Source organism: Grus americana, chromosome Z (assembly GCF_028858705.1).
Source record: "Grus americana isolate bGruAme1 chromosome Z, bGruAme1.mat, whole genome shotgun sequence".
In the NCBI taxonomy this organism is placed as follows: Eukaryota; Metazoa; Chordata; class Aves; order Gruiformes; family Gruidae; genus Grus; species Grus americana.
Genome location: NC_072891.1, coordinates 64,116,351 through 64,141,744, shown reverse-complemented (window position 1 = coordinate 64,141,744; position 25,394 = coordinate 64,116,351). Strand labels below are relative to the sequence as shown.

Below are 25,394 nucleotides of genomic sequence, written 5' to 3'. Positions count from 1 at the left end.
AAGGCAGTAACCTCCGTTTTATCATTTAATACATTTCATATCTCAGTTGTTCTAGGCTGAGTGGAAAAATCAGACCAGGAAACTTCAATGGCTATGCAATCAATGTTTTTATATTAGGGCTTTTTTTGTGCGTGTGTATGTTTAGGATGGCATTCAAGTTGGTATTGGTTGGAGAAGGGGTTTTTTTTGTTTTGTTCCATAAAGTCTTATATGTGAGATTTAGAATCATTGAATCATAGAATGGTTTGGGTTGGAAGGTACCTCAAAAATCATCTAGTTCTAACCCCCCCTGCCACAGGCAGGGACACCCTCCACTAGACCACATTGCCCAAAGCCTCATCCAACCTGGCCTTGAACACTGCCAGGCATGGGGCATCCACAACCTCTCTGGGCAACCTGTTCTAGTGCCTCACTGCTCAAACAGTAAAGAATTTCTTTCTAACATCTCATCTAAATTGACCCTCCTTCAGCTTAAACCCATTACCCCTTGTCCTGTCACTACACTCCCTGATAAACAGTCCCTCTCCAGCTTTCCTGTAGGCCCCTTCAGGTACTGGAAGGCCGCAATTAGATCTCCCCAGAGCCTTCTCTTCTCCAGGCTGAACAATCCCAACTCTCTCAGCCTGTCCTCACAGCAGAGGTGCTCCAGCCCTCTGATCAGCTTCGTGGCCCTCCTCTGGACTCGCTCCAGCAGCTCCATGTCCCTCCTGTACTGGGGCCCCCAGAGCTGGACGCAGTACTCCAGGTGGGGTCTCACAAGAGCGGAGTAGAGGGGCAGGATCACCTCCCTTGACCTGCTGGTCACGCTGTTTTTGTTGCAGCCCAGGACACGGTTGGCTTTCTGGGCTGCAAGCGCACACTGCAGGCTCATGTTGAGCTTCTCATCAATCAACACCCCCAAGTCCTCCTCCTCGGGGCTGCTCTCAATCCATTCTCTGCCCAGCCTGTAGTTTTGCCTGGGATTGTGCCAACCCACGTGCAGGACCTCGCACTTGGCCTTGTTGAACTTCATGCGGTTTGCACGGGCCCACCTCTCCAGCCTGTCAAGGTCCCTCTGGATGGCATCCCTTCCCTCCAGCACGTTGACCCCACCACACAGCTTGGTGTTGTCGGCAGCCTTGCTGAGGGTGCACTCAATCCCACTGTTCACGTCGCTGACAAAGATGTTAAACAGTGCCAGTCCCAGTACCGACCCCTGAGGAACACTGCTCATCACTGATCTCTGCTTGGACATTGAGCCGTTGATCACAACTCTTTGATTGCGACAGTCCAGTCAATTCCTTATCCACTGAGTGGTCCATCCATCAAATCCATGTCTCTCCAATTTAGACACAAGGATATCATGCAGGACAGTGTCAAATGCCTTGCACAAGTCCAGGCAGATGATGTCAGTTGCTCTTCCCTTGTCTATCAATGCTGTAACGCCATCATAGAAGGCCACCAAATTTGTCAGGCACAATTTGCCATTAGTGAAGCCATGTTGGCTGTCACCAGTTACCTCCTTATTTTCCATGTGCCTGAGCGTAGTCTCCAGGAGAGTCTGCTCCATAATCTTGCCAGGCCTGGAGGTGAGACTGACCGGCCTGTGGTTCCCTGGGTCTTCCTTTTTTCCCTTCTTAAAAATGGGGGTTATGTTTCCCCTTTTCCAATCAGTGGGAACTTCACTGGACTGCCAGGACTTCTCAAATATGATGGCAAGTGGCCTGGCCACTTCATCTGCCGGTTCCCTCAAGACCCGTGGATACAACTCATCAGGTCCCATGGACTTGCGCACCTTCAGGTTCCTTAGATATTCTAAAATCTGATCTTCTCCTATGGTGGGCATTCTGCCAGTCCCTGCCTTTGCCTTCTGTGACCTGGGCAGTGTGGCTTGAGCACTTGCCAGTGAAGACTGAGGCAAAACAGTTGTTGAGTAACTCAGCCTTCTCCATATCCTGGGTAACCAGGTCACCTGTTTCCTTACAGAGAGGGCCAACATTTTCCCTCGTCTTCCTTTTATCACTGACATACCTATAGAAGCTTTTCTTGTTGTCCTTAACATCCCTGGCCAGATTTAATTCTATCAGGGATTTAGCTTTCCTAACCTGATCCATGGCTGCTTGGACAATTTCTCTGTATTCCTCCCAGGCTACCTGCCCTTGCTTCCACCCTCTGTAGGCTTCCTTTTTTTGTTTGACTTTGCCCAGGAGCTCCTTGTTCATCCACGCAGGCCTCCTGGCATTTTTGCCTGACTTCCTCTTTGTTGGGATGCGTCACTCCCAACCTTGGAGGAGGTGACCCTTGCATATTAGCCAGCTGTCTTGGGCCCCTCTTCCTTCCAGGGCTTTGTCCCATGGTATTCTACCAAGCAGATCCCTGAAGAGGCCAAAGTCTGCTCTGCTGAAGTCCAGGGTAGTGAGCTTGCTGTGTGGCCTCCTCGCTGGCCTGAGGATCTTGAACTCCACCATGTTGTGGTCACTACAGCCAAGGCTGCCCTTGAGCTTCACATCCCCTACCAGCCCCTCCTTGTTGGTGAGAAGAAGGTCCAGCATGGCACCTCTCCTTGTTGGCTCCTGTATCACTTGGAGAAGGAATTTATCATCAACACATTCCAGGAACTTCCTGGATTGCTTGTGTTGTGCTGCATTGTCCCTCCAACAGATGTCGGGGTCATTGAAGTCCCCCATATGGACCAGGGCTTGTGAATGTGAGGCTGCTCCTATCTGCCTACAGAGGGCTTCATCTGCTTGGTCCCCCTGGTCAGGTGGCCTGTAGCAGACCCCCGCTATGATGTCCCCTGCTCCAGTGCTCCCTTTAATCCTGACCCATAGGCTCTCAGTTGGCTCCTTGTCCATTCCCAGGTGGAGCTCCATGCACTCCAGCTGATCATTGATGTAGAGGGCAACGCCCTCTCCTCATCTGCCCTGCCTGTCCTTCCTGAAGAGCCTGTATCCTTCCATCCCAACACTCCAGTCATAGGAGCTATCCCACCATGTCTCTGTAACGCCAGTAAGGTCATAGCCTTGCAGGTGTACACACGTCTCCAGCTCCTCTTGTTTATTCCCCATGCTCCATGCGTTCACGTAGAGGCATTTCAGTTGTGCGCCCGATGAAGCTGACTTACTGGTTGGGGTGGATGGAATTCTTTTGATGTATTCTCCCAGAGTTTCCCCGTTGGTTCCCATTGTGTCTGCAGCCCCTGGCTTATCTCCTCTAGGCTTCTAGCATGCTGCAGTGTGTCCAGCACGTGTCTCAGTAATAGCCTGAGGGCCCTCCCCAGCACCTGGTCCATCCAACCTGGGCACATCGTCCCACATGTCGCTGGCAAGCCTGATGTTATCCCCCTCCCCCTTCGAACCTAGTTTAAAGCTCTGTCGATGAACCCCACTAGTTCCTGGGCAAAGATCCTCTTCCCCCTTTGAGAGAGATGAATCCCATCAGGGTTCATCAGGCCTGGTGCCGTGTAGGCCGTCCCATTGTCAGAGAACCCAAAGTTGTGGTGTTGACACCAGCCACGGAGCCATGCATTTATGGACTGTGTCCGCCTATTCCTCCCAACGTTGCTGCCCTCAGCTGGAAGGAGGGAGGAGAATATTACCTGTGCTCCCAAATCCTTCAGTGACTGCCCTAAGAGCCTGAAGTCCCTTTTGATCGCTTTCATGGTATGTGTCTCTGCTTCATCCCCACCCACATGGAGGAGCAGCAGTGGGTAATAGTCAGAGGGCTGTACCAGGCTGGGGAGTTTCCTAGTGATGTCCTTGACACGGGCCCCGGGGAGGCAGCAGAGCCTCTGAGAGGAGGGTCTGCCCTGCATATCGGGCCCTCTGTACCCTTCAGAAGGGAGTTCCCTACAACTAGAACCCGCCTTTTTTTCTTTGTGGGGCTGGTCACAACATGAGGCATGGGGCTTTTGGGCCTAGGTGCTACCTCTGGAGTAGCTTGACTGTCATCCATATCCTAGCTCAAGTGGCCTTCCACAGCCAGAGCCTCGTACCTGTGACACAGGGGTACGTGGGAAGGCAAGGTTGGCGAGGAGGAGAAGGTTTGCCTACCACGCTGGGCGTGGACTTGTTTCCATTCACTCCTGTGTTTGAGGCTGCTGCCTTCTGCCTGGCAAGGGGAGGATACAGGGTCCCCTTCACCTTGGTTTTGGTCTGTTAGTTGTCCCTGTTTCTGTCTCAGGGAGGGCAGAGCTTGGCTGCACCAGTCTATCTCAGCCTCTCTGATGCTCTTATTTGTGTAGCTTGTTTTGTTTGCTTATTGTCCCCATTTCATTTCAGCTGAGAGATAGTTACAGTTGCATTTTGTTCTGGTTGCAAATCATAACCTCAAACATGGAACAGGATCTCTCATTATTCTGTCTTACTCTCTTAAGGCAAGACTGATAATGTTCAGCTTTTGCAACAGTGCATAGGGTGAAAGTGTTTATTGTTCCTTTGGCTGAATGGTACATGCGAGAAGCTCCTTGGGAACGTCCTCTCTGGACAAACATCGATGTGACCAGACCTGTTGCTGTGAGTCTGAGTTTATTCAGCGCTGGAAAACACATTGAGTAGGGTTTGTTGTTGTTTGGTAGCTGAGGACTTGATTTGTCCCTGCCTTGCGCACTGGGTAGTTGTATAAACTAGTGTAAAGTAAATCTTGCCATTCTAATTTAAAAGCCAGTTGAAGAATCAGGAGTGGGTATTATGGTAGCTGGAACTGTTTGGCACAAAGTCACAAATCTTTTCCCAGAAAGTTGTGAGATTGGGTTTGAAAGTTAAATTTTAGAAAATGAATCTTGGGGTAATTTTATCTATTTACTCATTTATTTACTTTAGGCTTTGCACTTTAAAGTTTCTTTGGTTTTGTAAAAGGATGGATGTGACTACTTCATTTCATGCATGTGGTGTGAGATGCACAAATCCTTGAGGCTACAGGTTTGGTAACTAGTTTGGAAAATAATCATTATCACAGAGTAGGCTACACTAGTGTGGACATATGCAAGTCCATTCATTTTTATAGGTTCTTAGTGCAAAGCATGAGCTCTTACTGCATGTTTTCCTTTTGATCACACTATTTTCTGCTCTCATTAATAGATTTAAATATAAACACTGCTTTCAGATAACGTCAGTGAAATGCCTTTAGTTGATAAGAAACAGGCACGACAAACTAATTAGCTTGCCAGGCTCCTGAGGATTTGGACATCTTGAGTTTTTAAAAATGTAATAGTCTATTTAAATTGAATGTACAAATCAGCATCAAGATGGTTGTAAAAGGGAGTGCAAGTCTGTGCATTCACCTTATTGGAAATGTTCAGTGCAGTGAATGCTGACAGTAATTTATCTGACAAAAGGCAAACAACCAGGAAAACCTGCTACAAGTGAGATATTCGAGATTTCTGGTTATCTAAGGCATTTTTGAGAGGGCTATTACCTTGCCATGTAAGAAACAGTGGTATAGATAAGTTACTCCAATGGGGTTAGTGTTTGGGCAGTTTTTCTGGAGCCAATTCTTTTATATTAGGAATACTGTATCATACAGAGGTGTATGCTGGTAGAACAGAACTGTAGTTAGTAAAACAAACAGGAGGTGGAATATACTTAAAGACAATTATTACAGTTTTTGTTAGTGTGGACAGAAAGCTCCTAATTAAGCTAGTTATTTGTACAAAAAAAAATGTACAGCAAGAGTGTGTTTTTTTAAAAAAGCAAAGCAAAAGTCTTTGTTGTAGGTAGTGGTGGAGTCAAATGTGGCTAATATGAAGTCTTGTCTCAGTAGAAACCTATTTTATATTTCTGGGTGGATTCTGCCTCTGTGTGATAGTCACTGGTTTGTTGTCTTTTCTTTTGTTTTCCCTCAATGAAGTGCTTGTTAAAATAGCAGAGTGGCAACCAAGGTACTGAACAGTGGGAAGGAGCTGCTGCTTTTTTAAGGATTTACTACTACTGGCTGCTCCAAAATCTGAGGTGCCCCATGTAGGCTCTGCAGCAGCAGCCTTCATGCAGGGTGCTGAAGGAGTTGTAAAGGCATCACAAACTTTCTGCATTCGGGTGGACTTACTCTGCATCACATAACCCCCTATTGCCTGACACCCAGAGATGACTGAGTGTCAGCAGAATGGTATGGCTATTGCCAAACATAGCGAAAGATCGGTTCTGGAGGTGGCTATTACCTTTGTAGCACTTGACCCTTGGCTTTTTTTCTGGCAGTTGTTTCATAGCTATGATATGTTTTAGAGCATGAGTTCTTGTTGCTCCATCAAGTTGTGAGCACTGAGGGGCTAAATGGGAAGCTACCTCGCTTACACAGTAATATGCAAAGTGCTGAAATTATTTCCATTGTTTGAAAAAGTCTTATCTTTTCTGATTTCAATACTTCTGTGTGCCAAACTATTATAGTGGGTTATTTTATCTTAGGTATTTGATGGCCTAGGAAAGGCAAGCTAAATGTATCTGCATGCAAAAAAATATGGTCAGAAACCCTGAGATATCCTTGTAGTTTAATACTTTGACTTACTCCATTTTCATTTCACTACCAGTACCTTCCTTAAAGGTGGGAAATTTCTGCTTCCTGTTCTTACGTACTGTCATTTTTATTTATTAGTGATTTTTGACTGTAGGCATCCTTCTCGGTTTAAAGGTCAAAGGAACAATTTATGTAGCATCTTTTATGGCCTCAGTGAAGATTGGTGATTCTTTTTCTGATTGTTTTCTCATCCACATTAATTCAAGAAAGTCTTTCATTCAGTAATTATGTCTTTTTACTAAGCAGGTCATAGTGGCAGTGGAGCTATTGCTTCATTCTTGAAAACAGAAACTAACTGTATGGACAGACACGCAGTTCTTCAGAGTGTCTGGAGAGTTGGTTGTCTCTTATTGTATAAAATAGAGGATTCATTCAGAATGCCAAAACTTTCCTTTCTGTCTGTGAATCTGTGCCCATTCTGCATTTCTTTCTTCAGAATATTCCAAATTCTTCCTAGTGCTTATGCCTGCATAAACAATAAGTGCCTTGAAGGAGCAAATATTGTACAAGACAGTGCCCAGGCTGCTCCCTTCCCCTGTCAGGCATTAGTCTGAAAAACTAATTAGGGAAAGGAGTAAACTACATCATTAAAAGTGGTAAAGTCAAACATGTAAAGGGCTTGGCTGAATTGCTTAAGCAAAGGCGACTAAGGCCACTTGAGACCCTCTGCAGCATATGACACATCTGCAGAAGACTAGCAGATTTAACCTGTAGGAACGTCAATTGATGGCCAGACAAGGTGCCTTAGGGTATCTTGTTATCCTATGGCAGGGGGGTTGGAACTAGATGATCTTTGAGGTCCCTTCTAACCCAAGCCATTCTGTGATTCTATGATTCTATCTCAAGTATTTGTGTTGAAGGTGAGGAGATTCCAGAGACTTTATATGTCAAAGAGTTGGCATGGAAAGTCGAGGAAGATTGTGGAGAAATTCTTTCCCTGAGATTGTGGAGAAAGTATGTAATGCAAATCTCGCCACAGCTTAATTTAAGACATTACATTTTAGTTTTAGCCAAACAAAAAGGCTTTGAGTTTGTACGACTATTTTAGCAATGCTGTGATGCTGTTGCTTGTGCCCACAAGACATAGTATTTCCTTGTTAGGAGTCTTATAGGCTTCAGTCAATCTGTTTCATTATCTTCAGTGAACAGGCTCAGAATCCTGTCCAGAGTTGATGTACATCATCAGTGATGTTGCTTTGTTATTTTACTTAATATCTGTTTCTGGAGGTGGTAATAGTTTTTTCAGAAATGTCTGAAATTGCCAGTTAGATGGAAAGAGAATGTGTGAACTGAAGAAGAATTACAGATTAATATTAATAACACAGCATGGAAACTAGAATTATAGCACCAGTAGGAACAAACCTGTAATGATGATTAATATAGTACTACATACCAAGCTGAACAGAACAGTTCTTGTTCATGATATTGAGCTGTATACATCTGTAGAGCATAGTCTTATGCCACTTTGACACTATCCTAGTATGAAATACGCAGATTCACTTGGCCCTCAGTGCTCCTAAATCATGAATGTACAAATCTGTTTCTTTGAAGCATGTTATATAGGGACTCAAAGCGGAAAGTGCATGTTCCTCCTGCTTCTTCAGGTTCCCTTCCATGGCTCAGGTGGGGACTTACGTGCCAACAGTGCAAAAAGTGCAGGATCAAAATGGAAAGAGTATTTGGCATAAAATTGGAAACTAGGCAGGTAACTTTCAGATATCAGCCAAAAGTTTCTGACTCATTGAAACTGATTGTCATGGTTTAGCCCCAGCCGAACCTAGGACACTGATCCTTAACGGTCACTGTCGGAGTATTATTCTATTATCTCTCTCTAGTTACATTATGAGTTTTCTAATCCATTGATTTACAGTTATTTTCCTGATCATAACTTATGGTATATTACTGTTGTTTTGCACTGTGTTGCTACATCAATTTGAAACAGTTTCTTAGCCCAAACATATTCATCTTCCTTTACCATCTAATCTAACTATTGTTTTAGAAACCATAGTTATTACATTGGAGATTCCCAAGCTTTTTCATAGTTTGCATTCTCCTCACACCTTTCTTCTCATTGGTGATTGAGCAGGAAACTCCCTTCTTGTGGCATTGGCAAAGTATCCCTTTGAGAAGAACAGCTTCAAACTCCTCTGTCTCGTGGAAGAGTAATGAATGCCCCCGCCACATTAAACTTTCTTGTGATGTCGTATAACTAGAAATAAGGATAAGACACAAAACGTGTCATCCTTATATACCCTTAGCAAGCAGAGCATGCACCAGATGTCTTGTGTATCATTTTATCTCTCATGCTGCACTGTGTTCAGTAGATGATTATGCTGAATAGGTGTGCAAGTGTATATGCTACAGGATTGTTCTGTTTGTGGTTTGGTTTTTTTTGGTTTTTTTTTTAGGTTCTAAGAACATGAGCCAGATTACAACAAATGGGGAAAATGAAGGAACTACCAAAATTATTGCACCTTCCCCTGTGAAAAGGTACGTAGACCAGCAGGTCCCTTCCAGCTTTTAAGATATTGTGTATTGCATTGGATAGAGGAACACATTTTGTAATCATTAGTATCAGTTTATCCTGCCCTTAAGTTTACAGCTGTCTGGTATTTTGCTGACAAAAGTCACAGAGTGTTGCCCAGTAATTCATTTTAACAAACCCTGATCTTCTGATGAACCTGGAACAGGGGTTCCAGGTGACAAAGTGTTTGGAAACCCACGAATCAGAACAAGTTAATGGGAAGGCAAACCCATATTTTTAAATATGAAAAGAACAGGGAATGACCCAAGGGGCACTGGTCAGGATAGCCCTGTGAAGTCTTATACGTCTCTCCCCTGGGAGCTGTGGGCTGGCTGGAAGGGCCCTGAGGGCATGGGTCTTTTGCCTTTGCACAGGGCAAGCTCTGCTTGGCATATGTGGGCAGGGAAGAACTGCACATGTCCTCTGTTCCAGCAGGGCTGTTAATCTTGCAGTCCATTACCCGTTACACTGGTAAATCCAGATGAAAATTCATGAGTGTTTGTGCCTGATCCTTAAGAGTAGTGAAGTGCCAGGGCTTCTCTGGACTTGCATGGTCTGCTGCATTTAATTATCAGTTCTGAAGTGTGCATCTCTGATTATTAGGCATATTTGAGAGAAAGAGGTGAGGCTCAGTTTCAGAAAGGGATTTATATCTCCACCCTTAATTTTAGGTGGAATTTGGGTGCCTGAATCAAAAAAGAGTGAACTGACAAAACAATGAGTCAAAAACTCAGCACCTAACTTTTTTGCTTAGTTGCCTGAATGTCTGTCTCTGCATGCCCAGTAACACTGACAAGTTTTTTTGAGCTGAGCAACTCTGACTTTATCTCTCCATTGAAGCTGTTGGCTTCATATACTGGGTATCTGGACTGATCTCTGAAGAAGGGTCTAAAAGATTTACTGCAAATACTTGGTGGATAGTGTTTTCTATTGCCTAATATTTAGAACAGTTGCCCCCAAAAAAGAGAGCTGAGTGTAATTGCTTCCTCAATTTGAGGGAAATTAAATCCAGTATTCTAGCCCTTAAAAAATAATGGGTTAAAAGACAGTTTATGACTTTTCCACTTAGTCATGCTGAAGGTAGGCCATTGAGCAGAAAATCCAGACGTATATAGAAATTGATTTGTTTTTCTCTGTCTCTCTGTCTGCACATGTAAAACACCTTTCAGGTCTGCCAGGCTTCGTATGCATGACAGACAGCACACATAATTTGTGAAGCATTTACAGTTTGGTAGTTTACTCCATCCTGTGTAATTCTCACATTAACTGTTAGTTATGCTTACAAAACATCTTCCAGCAGCTCTTACAAGCTGAGTTTCCATAGTTTAACATCTCATTCACTGTTGAGATACATAGTTGGTCACTTCTGCATAAGTGTTATTAATTGAAGGTAAACTGTAAAAAACCTCAATAATAGCAATGTCCTGTGAAATTCAGGTCCTAACCTTTTCAAATACTTTGAATGAATTCAGTCCCTTTTACAACTGCATTCCTGGAGATAATACTAGTATCTGAAGAGCTGCCATGCTCTAGCTCTCTAGCTGTAAAGTGTGTGTCTGCTCTGAATGAATAATGACTTAGGAATCTAATGCAGTGAATTCACCTCCCAGGATAATTTCTCTCTCTCTCTTTTTCAAGATTTGAGAACACTATTCAAATTTCTTTAAGCCCAACTTCAATCCAGGTATTGTTCAGTAGTTTATGCTGTGCAAAACCAATTGCTTTTTGCAGTACAGGACTGAAACATATTTACCTGAGTTACTTGCTTAGTCTTAGTAAGCACATATTTTTAAGCCTGGGAATAGATTGTATGCACATATGAGTCAATAATTAATGGGTGCAGTATTAAGAAAATTGTTTACCTGATAAAAATGTAATTTGATTTCTTTTCTTGCTGACTTACTGTAGCTTTGCATTTTGTTCACTATGTGAGAATTAAATGATTAACTCAGTGACCTGTAGTAACCAAAGGCTGAGGTTAAAAGTGGATTAGTGAGTTAAGTAGCCACAATTCCTTCATAAAGCTGTGTCTGTCCCCTCCTACTCTGGGCAAAGAGCTCTGGCTTATATCCTCTTCTCTGTAAGCATCTGCAAAGCTTCCCCCCCCCCCCCCCGCCCCCTGCTTAAATTGCACTTTGAAAAGATATGTTGTATTAATGCTTGTAGTGGGTTGCTGTCAGTAATACTTCTTGAAGAGCTTAGTGAAAATCAATGTGGCTATTTAGTTCTGTATCAGGTGAACTGCTTGTTCATGTAGAAAGTGAGCTCTAGACATGATGATGCAGGAAAAACAATGACTAGCCATTGGCAAGAATATGGGTGCAAAAGCATGCTTCATCTCGAAGCCACCGTCCAGCACTTGGAGTGACAGTGATCAGGCTACCTGGGTGCATTAATGGGTCAGAAGCTGTAAAACCTGACACTGAGAATGGTAGGAATAACGGAAGAATTGGAGCATCCTGCTGTATTTCCCAACCCCCCCCCCCCGCCCGCCGTCTCCTGTAGGTAGGATGGGAGACTGGATACAAACACTGATACATCTCTTGAGCCTGGGGACTGTCTTGACTATTTTGTTACTTTACCTTGCAGCAGTCGGTGAAGACAGCTCTTTCATATTGTCAGATCTATGCTCAGTGTCTAGCAAAAAGAAAACATAAGGAGTTACTGGGGAAGGAATGAGAAGAATATGCTACTCTATGAATCTGTGGTCTGTCATGTTTTGAATAGTTGTCAGTTCTGCCTTTGTTGCTCCCATCTTGAAGAAGGTACTGTAGACCTGGAAAAATGGTAGAGAAATATGATAAGGATAATCAGAGCTACATGGTGATTCCTATACTGGGAGAGATTAAATAGTCTGTAATTCTTTCACTTGGAAAAGAGATGAGACAGTTGTTAAAAATGTATTAAAAAAAAAATTACAAGGTGGAGTTTGTGATTAGGGAACCATCATTCATAGGGCTTTTTTTCTTTCTATAAGCACAGAACTAGCGAGGAACACAGGATAGAAGTTTTGAACCAGGTGGAAGTTTTGAAACAAAATGAAGTATTTGTTTATGCCATAGTTAAATACTGGAGCATGCTGCCACCAGGCACTATTTATGCTAAAAACTCATATATGTTTGACTTGTTTAAGTAAATCCATGGAAGAAAGTTCCATCAAGAGCTATGTAGAATAAAAAGCAGATAAAGCCTCTGGTTTGCTAATCTGTTAAATGCATATTGTGGAAGACTGTGAGACCATAGTGTATATTTGCCCTATTGTTAGCCTTTTTGCCTAAGCATCTGTTCTTGTTTATTCTGAGACAAGATTGACCTTTTTTTCTGACTCAGTGCAGCCATAATTATGAGCTTGTAGAGCTGATTTTCAGGTCTTTTTTTTTTTCCTAATCTGTCTTTCTAGCAGAGATTCTTCAACATAGCAGCTGTTTGCCTCTTTCACATAGCAGGCAAACGGCTATATGCCAGGATGGGACTCTGTAATGACTGTATGCCTTTAAGATTAATTTTTAAGACAGGGGAGAGAATACTTGATCTGTACACTATGGGTTTAAAAAAAAAATATCTGTACTTTTATTTAGCTTTAAAAAGATGAAAAGTGAAAACAGTCCAGAAACCCAAAGAAGTAAAACAAGCGCACCGTGGGAGGAAAATGGCCCACAGAGGTAAGGCGAGGCATGATGTCTTAGGTATTGTGCAATGGTAAATATCATGCAATGGTAATAGGTTGAAGGATATTGATATAATATATTAATGTATTAACAGGGTCACAATAAATCTATGTTGCATATAAGAAGATAGGCTCTGTAATGGATAAATAATCAGTTAAATATTAGGAACGTAGGTGTAGGAGAAAGTGGTCAGTGGATGAGAGTCACCAGTGGCTTTCCACAGAGATCTGTTCATAGACCTCCGCTATTGAGTGTATTTGTCAAAGACCTGGAAAAGGGGTGGTAAGGTTTGGTGATGGGACAGAATTGTTTAGGATAGTGAAAGTTGTCTGTGAAGAGTGGCAGAAAGACCCCTAAGTATGAGTGATGAGTTGTTAGATGGTGGATGACGTTGAGTCAGTAAGTATATAGAGAGACACATGGGGCAAAAAAATAACCTTAGAGTTCTGAGTAAAATGAGGCGCTGGGGAGTTATGATGGGTAACTTCATGAAAGCGTCAGCTGTGTAGCAGACAGAAAAACAATTAGCAATTATTAGGAAAGCAAGAGAACAGCATTATGCCATTACATAAATTTGTGGATCACATATTTGGTCCATGAATTGTGAGTGCAGTTCTGATGTCCTTATCTCAGGAAAAGGAAAAGGCTTTGAGAGGGGCAGCAAGGGTAATCAAAGGTGTAAATGGCTCTGCAGGAAATCTGTAGAAGGAGCAGCGGAATAGGCCATGCAAGACTTTCTTCAGTCTGGGAAAGAGATCATTTCAGGAGATGTGTTCTAGAATATCATGAGTAGTACAGAGAAAGGAGAAAGAGATCAGGATTGTATTTTGCCACTGGAAGAACTTGGGATCTTCAGATGAAGCTATTGAAGATGGTTTAAAAGTGCTGAGAAAGGCAATGAGTAGTGACTCGTTGTGAGTAGGAGACCTCTGGTCCTCCTTTACAAGGGATGCTGGAAGTTGGTGGATTGCTGGGAGAAGCTGGGTGAGTCATGGAAGAAAAATTCCCAAGGGCTTCTGAAGACAAAGGTATAGCAGATGGCTCAGTAAGTCCCCTGGACTGGGAATAGTGGGGGACTGAGAGAGCACTGGGGAGCACTGTCACACATGCTCAACATCTTGCCTCCTGTAGGTGGTTGCTTACAGCCACTGTTGGAAACAGGCCATTGAACCAGATGGCATATTAAGTGTAATCCAGTACGGTCCTGCTTTTATGTGATGATTCAGATCTATACATGGTGTGTCTTTTGGGACACCATGATGTTTTACCCTGTGTGCTCCTTCTGTAAACATCAAGAGTTTTCAGAGTAAGGACAAGGCAGTGTGCAAATACTCTCTGGCTAGGATAGATGTTTATTTATGATTTTTAAAAAAGAAATGGTGTCAGCTTGTCACATTATGGCTCCGATGTTAAAATTCCTTTCTGGATAGCAGGAAGTTTGATCCCCCAGGAGCCAAAGAATGGTAGGATTGAGTTTTTGCAAGTCCATCTATTCTAAAGGACTACACATAAGCAGAGGGTGTGCTGCACAGAATTTTTCACAGCTTCTAATAATAATTCTTACTGAGATGAACTGTGGCAGCTTTTCAATGATGCAGACCAGTGCTGTAATCAGCAGTCTGCAGAAGCAGGTGAAGAAGAATGTATCCAATTTGAAGGCCAGAGGGTTTTAGGAAAGCAGAAAGAAATACCTGAACTGGAATGTCATATTTACCACATAGCTGTTGTGAAAAGGGCTAAGTAATGTTAGATAAAGACGTGAGGTTAAGTTTAGCATCCTTCCTCCAAGAAGTTGTGGAACATCAATAGACCAACTCAGTGATATGTACTGCATCTCAGGGTCTGTTACACTGTGGAAGAGATCCTTACACTTCTGTAGGAAGGTATCACAGGACAATCGCTACAGGCATTTGACAGTCTACATCTAATTCTGTAACAACCCAACCCATTGGGTCCCACTCAGGCTTAAGACATAACGTGAAGCTTGAAACACCTCCGCATCATTGGCAGAGGGTTGCGTGGATGAACAGCAGAGAGCTGGACCTAAAATTGTTTTATGGTCCCAAGCATTAGATCTGTGATGAAGGCATATGTCATGACAGGAACATTGCTTTCATACTTATATCCATGGAAAACATAAAGAATAGAGGTGCATTTGAATGCCTAGCTGTGGGTTGGATAACTCATATTAAAGCACAGAAATTTTACTATGCTAAAAGAATATGTATATACTTGGTTCTACATTTTGTAAGCCTTGAGCTTTTGGCTTGGCAGTGCTAAGAGGTCTCTCTCACATTTTCAAGGTTCAGTGTAAAGTATTTATTGCTGGAAAGCAGTACCGTCTGCATTTACATAGCACGCACACACATACATGTATAGCTGAATATGTATATATGTGTGTGTGTGAGCCTTCTCATTTTTGTAGGCTGAATCTCAATTCACTGGCCTAACTCTCCTGGAAGTTTTAAAGCTGACTGTTTGCTCTTCCTTTTTAACCCTAGTGGGCTGTATAATTCTCCCAGCGACCGCAATAAATCACCAAAGTTTCCTTACTCTCGGCGACGGAACCCATCAGGTGGCAGTGAGAATGAGTCTGGACAGCCAGTCCGGAGGAGGTAAGAGCCCTGGCGTTAATTACTGTTAGCTTCTTACAGTAGAAAGCTTGAAGTCCTGCATGCTCTGTGTTCACTAAAGGCTCTTGGAGACACAGCTTGGTCCTGGGAAAAGGGGTACTCTAGGGGTCAGTTGTTAGTCAAAAAACACCTGAGCAAGAATACCAGATCTGCTTTTGGAAAGGAAGCTTCGGTCAGGCTTTTTACTTGTGCACTGTTCTGGTTACTAGGAAAATTATGTTAAAATAACAGAAATTGCATTATTGGCACATGCAAGATCCTTTCAGATGCTGCAGTCATTTTTCCCTTGTGAAGGAAAGGATTGATGGATGTTGCTTGCTTGACAATGAGCTTCTACTACAGAGTAGTATTTTAAGGATATTGCTTTGCTTTAAGTGCAATAAAGATTAAACAAATGAGCCATAAAGCTGTCTTCAACAGTCCCATGTGTGAATTACTTTACATTAGAGAGGATGCCAGCAAAAATACAATTATGAGATACTAAATGTGTTTTTAATGGTTACCTGCTGAATTGAGTAACTGAGAGAAGTAAAATTCAATGGATGGAGATTCTGTGCTGTGCGTCCTGGAGTATGTCTAAAATGTGAATTACAGGGACAGTTCTGAAGTGATACGATTTTGAGAGACTACATGTTACCTGGGATGATTTGTCTTGCTGAGAACCTGCTTCCATTGCTAAAGAACCCTGGTGCTGTGATCTGCTGTGAAGTATAGACAAGCATAGCTACTGTGCCATATTCACTGCAGTCTTCTAGGACTGCCTTATGAGCACATCTCCTTCTGACATCTCTGAAGGGATTACCTGTTTGGCCAGGGTTTGCAAAGGAATCTCTGAAGATGCAGTTATATCTACGAGGAAATGTCGTTAGATGTGGAGATTTAATATTTGTCAGGTTTCTGAGCTGCTCCAGACCTTTTATCTGCCATTAGCTGTCTAGAACAGGAGTGAAGAAACTCGCCCATGGTGTACGCTTAATGACCTTGTGCCTGAGATAAAGTAAATCAGTGTAGCGCTAAGTCAGTAGAGTTATGTTGATTTCCCCTGTTGGATAGAGCCCTTGTAAGTGTTAATAGCAATGTGTTTCCTGAATGGGTTTTCTGATCCATTGCTAGCTTATTTGTCAAAAGGACTTGTTGGGCTCTGTAAAAACAACGGAATGGAGATGTGCACTGCAAAACTGTCTTGTACCAAGAAAATAAGAGTGTTTGTGTGCTATGCAGTAGGAAATTTTTTGAGGTGCAAAGTGATTATCATCTAGGATTTGCATTTGGTTGATCTGCTTGGTGGACAGGTGGTCATGCCAATAGCAAGTTTTCTCTTGGGCCAGCACAAAATGTTTTTAAAAGTCTTATCTCGTATGTGAGACTGTGAAGACTGACAATAGTGGGTAGATTCTAACCTAATTATGTCTTCCTGAATCTTGGTTTTATTCATGCACTTTCCTTTTTCAACTGTTTAATAACAATAGCCGTCTTGTTTATGTACTCTTTACTGGAATTAAGAGGAAAACATCAGGCTTTGCCATGCTGGAAACAGTGGGAAACTCTAAAGGCCAGCATACCATACTTAACCTTGCAAGTCAAGGGTTTGCAATGAGAACTTGAATGGGATCATGCCTTCGCAACTTAATGTAGAGGTGTCCTGAAAAGTTTAAAACAAGCACATACCCTTTTTTCTCTGCCTTAAATCATACCGAAAAAACCCCACCTTTGTGAAGTTTGTTTGGTTTTTTTTTAAAGATGGGAGTTTTTGTGTATTTGTATTAAGTAACCCTATGGTATTTCATTAAAACTTCCTTAATGTCACAGGAAAAATCAAAACAGTGGAGAAGATTCAGATTTAAAGCAAAGGAGAAGGTAAATATATAATCTATAGCAGCCATGAAATGATGGCGAAGGTACTGATCATATTTTAGTTCCCTGCATCCCCTCCTTTCCTTCCTTCCTTTTCCCCCATCTTCTTGAATGTTTAAAATGCACATTGTGTTGCACCCATTTAATTTTTTCTTTCCTATCTTACTTTTGCTAAAATGCTCTTGAGTATAACCTCATCCCAGTATAGATTCCTACAAGCTGCCTTGCACATTGTTACCACACCATGCTAGAAGCAGTTTGTGGAAATTTACTGAAGGCTTGTCTGCAACTTGAAAGTCAATTCCAGAAGATTTAGCTTTTGGATTTTGCATCTGCTGATTTTGTTTTGAGTTCTCCAGCCTTCCAGTGCACTTTAATTAATCTGTTTTGAAAGCAAGTGTGCTATCATTTGAGATGAATTGTCCTGCAAAACGTAGGTGCAGAGGCATATGTGACTTCTCACTGTCTTGCACATTTTTTGCTGAATTTAAGCTTCTTTTTTTTTTTTTCCTGTGCAGTCTTGACTAGCTGTCACATTTCCAAATAAACTACTGGTGTGAATTCAGGTGTGCCCTTCAACAACTTCAGCTTTTGACAGATTTTTGCATCTGGAGTTCTCTAGTGCCACATCTGCCTGCCATTACTCTGTGCTGTGCTTCTCCTCACTCCTGTGCTCCTGGCTGCTGGAAAAAGGAGACAGTGCGGTGCATTTAGAGTCTCTTGAAGCTTGCGAAGGAGAGGAAGCAATCCCAGGATCTGATTCACTGCTGCAGCACTGGAAGGGAGCTCTGGCAGAGATACAAACATCTCAGGGATGGACAATCACGGGAAGTCAGGCAAAGTGCTCGCATACTTTGCACCTATTATGAGATAACAGATTTTTTTTTTTTTTTAAGGATGTTACTGTTACAAGCTGCCAGTGATAGTCCTGTGGTACATGTCCAGCATACAAAACTGAGAGGATTCAGCTAGGTGCCTCAGGTGGAAAACCCCAGTGATCGGAAGGGACCGCTTCCCAAAGGCTGTCTCTGCTGTATTACCTTACAAATGTACAGGCTTGTTATTGTATATTGGAATAGACCACCTCCACTTCCTCACAATTTGGCTACTCTCATTTTAATCAGAAAAGGACTGCACCAGAATATGAGCCTTCTCTGTCAACTGTTTCTCTGAAATACAAAATCCTGCAACCCACTCCACCCCCAAGGCCCCTCCTGGACTGTATTTGTTTCATGTCTCTTGACAAACTGACTATGCCTTCTTTCTTGCTCCTTGTGTCAGACCTTACAGATACACCACCTGCAAAATATCAAATATATTGCATGACGAAGAAAACATGAGAAAAAAGGATGAAAGGTGCTTTGTAGTCGTCAGAGATCAGGATGATCGCATGTGTTCTTGTACCTGGTTTAGGAAACCACCTTTGTTTCCATTTTTGGTATTTTAATCAGTTCAGTAAAAGCTGATGTTTAATATTCAGTGAAAGATAATATTCTGACAGCCAGCATGAGTAGCTGCCACTCAGCTGACTGCTCAGCACCCCTTCTGTCTCCTCGCAAGTGCTTTCCTGACAGGGAACACAAGGCAATTTGATGTGCAGTATCCAAAAGGTGGATCAGATTTCCATTCCTCAAAAGCTAGTGAAAGGCTTATCTTGAATTTGAGCAAATAGGATGTTTTATCTTGCACTCTCCTGCCATGGTGTGATTTTTGGTACCTTATGCTTAAATCAGAGTAAGAAAATACTTGAAGTGCTGAGAAATGCAAAAGAACAGAGTCATTCTGATGACCTGGAAGTCTGAAAGTGTTGCTTGGATGACCTAGTAATGTTAAGATTCAAGATTACTGGAATATTTATTAAACGTCTGATAAGATTTTTGGGGAAAAAAGGTATACTTTTGGGCATGTAAGGTCTGCTGCAGTTCTGGGGCTTTTATTGCTCTGAACTCTCTAAATGTGCTTGAGCCATTATCTTTTGGACATTGTCTTTTAATCTTCCTTCTTCCTTTGGGGTTTCATTTTTCTGTAGTAACATCCATCTTTCTTATCCTCATTTTCAGCTTCATCTAGAAATGTGTATTTTTACCTGGGAAACTGGCTATCCTGAGCATCTCAATGGCTTTAAATTATGAGCTTTAATTTTGGGGATGGGGAGAGGTTTCTGCTTCTCCTCTGGGGAAATTTCACTTTGCCAAGTCTATTCCCTGCAGACAAGCTGGGTTGAACTGGTTTTCCTAGGCTTTAGTTGTCCTGTTATTCTAAAACATTTCTGTTTGAATGGGAGCTATTTAAGTTAGTAATTTCCTAGTATGGGAGAGGGGGGACACCAGACTCCATAGACTCTGAGGCATTTAATGATACAGCAATTTGAGAAAATGAGCTGTAATTCACTGTCATTATGGACACATTCATGAGACTGTCACCTGTGTCAGAACGACATCTATAACAGTGTCCTAGTTTCTGAGACAGGGTAGAGCGGTGTGTCCCTGGCCGGATAAGACTGACATGCAGGGGAGGTCCATGCTGCAGCTGTTCTGTTCCCTAGGAAGTCTCTCATCTTCTGTTACCCTGTTTGGGCTCTTCTCCCTAAACTGTTAGAACATACTGTGAGCAGGTGCTTGTCAACAGCATCCAACCTTGTTATGAAATGCTTCCCCTTAACTTGTTACCTACACCTAATGAACTGCCTTCACTCCTCAGCTTGTTTGAGGTATAGTTTAACAAATCGGATCCCTTAGGAAAATGGCTCATCAAAGAGCAAACAAAAAGCCAGGAGGCACAAGAAAGTATGTGTCTCTGCCAGCAGCATCAGTAGTTCTATTTTCCTTTGCAGCAAAACCGTCACTGGTTCCAACTCTGGATATCCTAAGTCCTTCTAGGCCAGCTCATGTTAATATTGGTAAACTTTCCCCATTAATCAATCAAGCTGTCAGGCCACAGAGAAACGTGTCTTTCAAGGCATTCACAGATCATCATTACACTAAAGAATGGTCCAAACCGAATTTTGATGAGTGCTGTTTTTTAGGACCTAGCCCAGCGGTACAGTAACAGAGTCCTGGTTTCTAGGACTGGAGCCCTGACAGCTGGTCTATCTGCTCCAAAATGTTGATTGGTGGCAATCAAGGATTTAAGGATCTTAGATAGTAGCGGCCAAGTACTTTCCTCTATTGAGAGGAGTTTGCCTGTAGGTAGGTGTATGCCCATTTTCTTCTTGAAGTTCAGCATCACCATATTCCACCAGTCTTTTTCAGGAATAAATAATCAGAGCCATAAATGTAATTTTACCATTCAAAGCTTTGCAGTCAGAGGTGATACTGAAGTAACTGCTTTATTTCTTTTTCCTCATGTGATGCACCATCTTTGTAGCTGTGCATCAGGTCATCCCAAATCTCTGCTGATAGACACACCTGCCAATCTGTGCCCTCCAGCCATTCTGTACTTACAAAGATCAGCAGAATCACAGTTGTAGTGGTGTTTTTTCCTTACTGCCTGACACCTGAAAAATGATATGAACTTGCTAGAAGCCATGTGGAAGTGGAGGTGAAGAGAAAAAGCCAGATCTGGCGAGCATTCTGTTTTGCCTGCAAAACCAGAATTACTGTGTCATTTCTGTTGGGTGTCTCACAGTATGCAGTGAAAGAGCCAGAATGCATACAGCTTAAAGACAAAACATTTCACACCTCAAAGAACATTTCACTGTTGGGTATGCACAAAGAACACTGAGAGATAAAATAAAACAAAAAAACCAAACAAAAATGCAATGCAGTGATTCAAAAGAAAAATAGCACTCACCTGAGACAGCATTCTGGGTGCACTATCTTCGAAGCAGTTATTCTCAATCAGTTAAGACAATACAACTTTCAGGTGTAGACAAGCCCTCTAGAGTATTTTGATTCTCATTTTTCTAGTTATGTCTTTGCAGTGTTTTTGATTCCTTGTTTAGAACTTCAGTACTTCTTACAAGATGTTAGTAGATAAATTCATCTTGAGATGATGTTTTTCTCCTCTCCAGATCGCGGTCTCGCTGTAACACCAGCAGTGGCAGTGAATCAGAAAATTCCAACAGAGAGCATCGGAAGAAGAGAAACAGGTGACCATTATGTATTTTAAACATAGAGACATGAAACACAAACAAGTAGAGAATGGACTTTTCTCAGATAAACCTAATAAGAAAGAATCTAACATGTTTTATATGTATACAGTCCTCCTGAGGACGCTTAAGGTCCTTTTTTTAATAAGAAGAGAGATAACTGCCAAAACAAATATACATTATAGGTGTATGCCATGAATGCATACCCTCCTGTTGCTTGGGAAGAACTCATTAATGAACTGCAAAATCAAATACGGGGCACATTTATGAAAGACTTGCAATATTAGTGCAAATAAAGTGCGTAACGGTGCTGACAAGATATACACAGCATATACTTCAATACCTCAAAAATTTCAAGTGCAGAATTTTGATAGAAAATAAGCTTTTGAGGAGAATAGTAAAAATATTTTAATGGATCTGAAAGTCAGTGTTTTTTTTAAATGCATGCATTTAATTGTATGAATATTTTTATTTTATAAGATGTAAAGTGTGAGCCTAAACCCAAAATGTGTACAGTGTCAGCTTTTAATAGGACAACAGCCATTTATATCAAGTGATGCTAGCAAGTTTTGGGGTTTTATTTTTTATTTTTCTTGTCACTGATAAGAAAAAGTTGGCATAACAACTGATTTATTGTAGCAAAAAATTCCTTTAAAACTGCAACTTTTATGTTGCACTTGAGATAACAGCATTTGAGAGTTATTTATGAAAATGTATTTTTAAAAAGTACATAGAATTTCTTCATGTTGCGTAAACAGAGCATGAGAGTACTGTCACTGGACAAAATAAGAGTTGTTTAAGCAAATTTTCTAATAAGCTGTCTGCACAAGCTGCCATAGTATCCTGTTGTCTCACATGCAGTACTATGAGTGATAAATGATTTTCGGATACTTTGAAGCTCTTGGAAGTAGTTATATGCTAGATAGTGCTGCAGAAGTATGCTGTATAATAATACTTAAAGCATGATTTGCAACAGTTAGAGAGATACTAAAAAAATCATTGTGACATTCAAATGGGCTGGTATAAAGCATAGTCTAGCCATGAGATTTCTTTGGAGTTTACTAAAATCAGAGCACAGTCTTGTGAGATACTCGGCTAACAATAACCTAGTGTGCATGGAAGATTTGTTTTCCAGGTGAGCTCTGAAGTTTGAATGAAACGCTGAGTGTAGTTTCAGAGATCAGTAGGTAAATGGTATTTTGTATCCCTTTCTATTAGAAGACTCTTGCCAGGTTTTTTCTCCAGTGAAACTTCTTGTTCAGGGAGCTCCACAAGCAAGTGAAGGAAATTAGAGACTGACCACAAGAATGTTTTTAAGAGCTTCTTGCAATATAGAGATTGGATTGTAAGAGGGATTAAGTACTGCTTATCATTTTCTGAAGAATAAAAGGGCCTTTACCTACCCTTTCTCACCTCGTGGAAAACTGCTTAAAATTAAAAAGAAAAAATCAATTTGTGTGGATTGTTTTTCACATTTTCAGAAATGTAAGACAAATCAAAAATGTTAATGTCGCAGCACTAAATGAGCTGGAGGTCTGAGACTTGTTCCTTGTTATCAGGTGCAGGAAAACAACCAGTCATGATGAATTTCTGCATTTTGTTAGCAGCCACAGCAGGAATATAATAAGCTGAAAGGGCATAGGCACTGAATAGCTTTCCCATTAGCAGTGGTGAGCCAGCCCTAAAAGGGTTAAATGGAACAATATAATGAGGGTTGCAACTGCAGTTACTCAAGTTTTACCTGTTGCATAGATTAATACTAATTTATTTCCCAGTACAATAATCAGACCCCTGGCACAAGCAAACACAAAGTTGTATTGTTTCATTGGAATAAAATGACTGAATACTCCCATTGCCCAAAAGAGTCTGCTTCTGGTCATAGAAGAGTAGAATATATTGTTCACATTAGAAGGTATCACTGTGAACGATTTATCAGATGAAAACAAATCATCAGAGAAAAACAGAAATGCAAGTGAGAACTTGTGAAGGTAAAACACTGGAAAAAGGTTAGGGAGAAACTTTACCTGACCTCAGTCAGTCTTTGAGGTTTCACTCCATCATGTGAATGCTCATATAAATTGAGGAAGAACCTATGATGAGCATATTTCAGTCACAGAAGAAATGTATTTGCTTTTTTAAATGCTGTGGTCAGAATGTATTGTGTGGATAAAAATATATTAAACTAGTTGACAACGTGTACTGGAGCATAGTCTTCTACTTGACTATACTTAGAAGATCTATCAGATTAGAATCACAGAATGACTGAATGGTTGAAGTTGGTAGGGACCTCTAGAGGTCATCTGGTCCAACCCCCTGCTCAAGAGCCAGTTGCCCAGGGCCATTCCCAGATGGCTGTTGAATTGTCTCCAAGGATGGAGACTCTACCACCTCCCTGGGCAACCTGTGCCAGTGCTCAGTCAACCTCACAGGGAAAAAAGCATTTCTTGATGTTCAGAGGGAACCTCCTGTGTTTCAGTGTGTGCCCATTGCCTCCGGTCCTGTCTCCGGTCACCACTGAACAGAGCCTGGCTACGTCCTCTTTGCACCCTCCCTGCAGGGATTTGTATACATTGATGGGATCCACCTCAGATCGTTCTTTTGTTCGGGCTGAACAGTCCCAGCTCTCTCTGCCTTTCCTCATGTGAGACATGCTCCAGTCCCTTCATCATCTTGGTGGCCTTTGCTGGACTCTCTCCAGTATATCCACGTCTTTCTTGTACTGGGAAGCCCAGCACTGGATGCAGTACTCCAGGAGCAGTGTCATCAGTGCTGAGTAGAGGGAAAGGATCACCTCCCCTGACCTGTTGGCAGTACTTTGTTTAATGCAGCCCAGGATACTGTTGGCCACCTTTGCTGCAATGGCACATTGTCGGCTCATGTTCAGCTTGGTGTCTACCAGGTCCCCCAGGTCTCTTTCTGCCAAGCTGCTTTGCAGCTGGGCGGCCCCCAGCCTGTGCTGGTGCCTGGGGCTGTTCCTCCCCAGGGGCAGGACTTTGCACTTCCCCTTGTTGAACTGCCTGAGGTTCCTGTCAGCCCGTGTCTCCAGCCTGTCCAGGTGCCTCTGGATGGCAGCACCACCCTCTGGTGTATCAGCCCCTCTTCCCAGTTTGGTGTCATCAGGAAAGTTGCTGCGGGTGCACTCTGCCCCATCATCCAGATTATTAGTGAAGATGTCAAACAGGACTTGAGCCAGTATTGACCCCTGGGGTAACCACTAGTTACTGGCCTCCAACTAGACTTTGTGCCACTCATCACCATCCTCTGGATCAGGCTGTTCAGCCAGTTTTCAATGCACCTGACTGTCTGCTCATCCAAGCCATACTTAACAGTTTTTCTGTAACGATCTTGTGGGAGACAGCATCGAAAGCCTTCCTGAAGTCCAGGTAGACAATATCCACAGATCTCCCCTCATCTACCAGCACAGAAGTCAGTCAGTGTAGAACTTTCTCAAGTTGGTAAAGTATGACTTCCCTTTGGTGAATCCGTGCTGACTGCTCCTGGTTACTTTCTTGTCCTTCAGATGCCTGGAAATGGTTTCCAGGGTTAGCAGCATTATCACCTTTCTGGAGATCAAGGTGAAGCTGAACCAGGAGTTCCCCAGGTGTTCCTTCTTGCCCCTTTTGAAGAGATGACGTTTGCTTTCCTCCAGTCTTTGGGCACTTCTGTCAATTGCCACGATCATTCAAAGATCATTGAGAGAGGCCTTGCAACGGCATCAACCAGCTCTTTCAGCACTCATGGGTGTATCACATCAGGGCCCATGGACTTCTGTATGCCCGGTTTACTTAAGTATTCCCTGACCAGATCCTCTTTCACCAAGTGTATGTCTTTCTTGCACCAGACTTTCTCGCTGTTCTCTGAGGCCTGACTTTCCTGAAGGCTAGTCTTGCTACTCAAGACTGCATTAAGAAGGCATTCAATACCTCAGTATTTCCATGTTGTATGTCACCAGGCCCCCTGCCTCATTCAGCAGTGGGCACTATCCTTCCTTTGTCACCTGTCTACTTATAGAAGCCCTTCTGGTTGCCTTTGACATCCCTGGCCAGATTCAATTTCATTTGAGCTTTGGCTTTCTTAACCTCATCCCTGCATGCTTAGGTAACATCTCTGTATTTCTCTCGTTACATGTCCCTGCTTCC

At 42.4% G+C, this 25,394-nt stretch overlaps 1 protein-coding gene across 3 annotated transcripts in view; it reads left to right on the top strand.

Moving 5' to 3' along the window:
* Positions 1 to 25,394, top strand: part of EPB41L4A (erythrocyte membrane protein band 4.1 like 4A) — a 144,258-nt gene that overhangs the window by 103,364 nt on the left and 15,500 nt on the right. The window contains exons 14-18 of one of the 3 annotated variants that reach the window (XM_054810158.1): positions 8,895 to 8,976; positions 12,589 to 12,672; positions 15,180 to 15,293; positions 17,121 to 17,168; positions 21,178 to 21,255. In XM_054810158.1, coding sequence (XP_054666133.1) covers positions 8,895 to 8,976; positions 12,589 to 12,672; positions 15,180 to 15,293; positions 17,121 to 17,168; positions 21,178 to 21,255 — 406 coding nt within the window. The remainder of the gene's footprint in view (positions 1 to 8,894; positions 8,977 to 12,588; positions 12,673 to 15,179; positions 15,294 to 17,120; positions 17,169 to 21,177; positions 21,256 to 25,394) is intronic. The other 2 variants (XM_054810160.1, XM_054810159.1) reach the window with 2 other exon arrangements.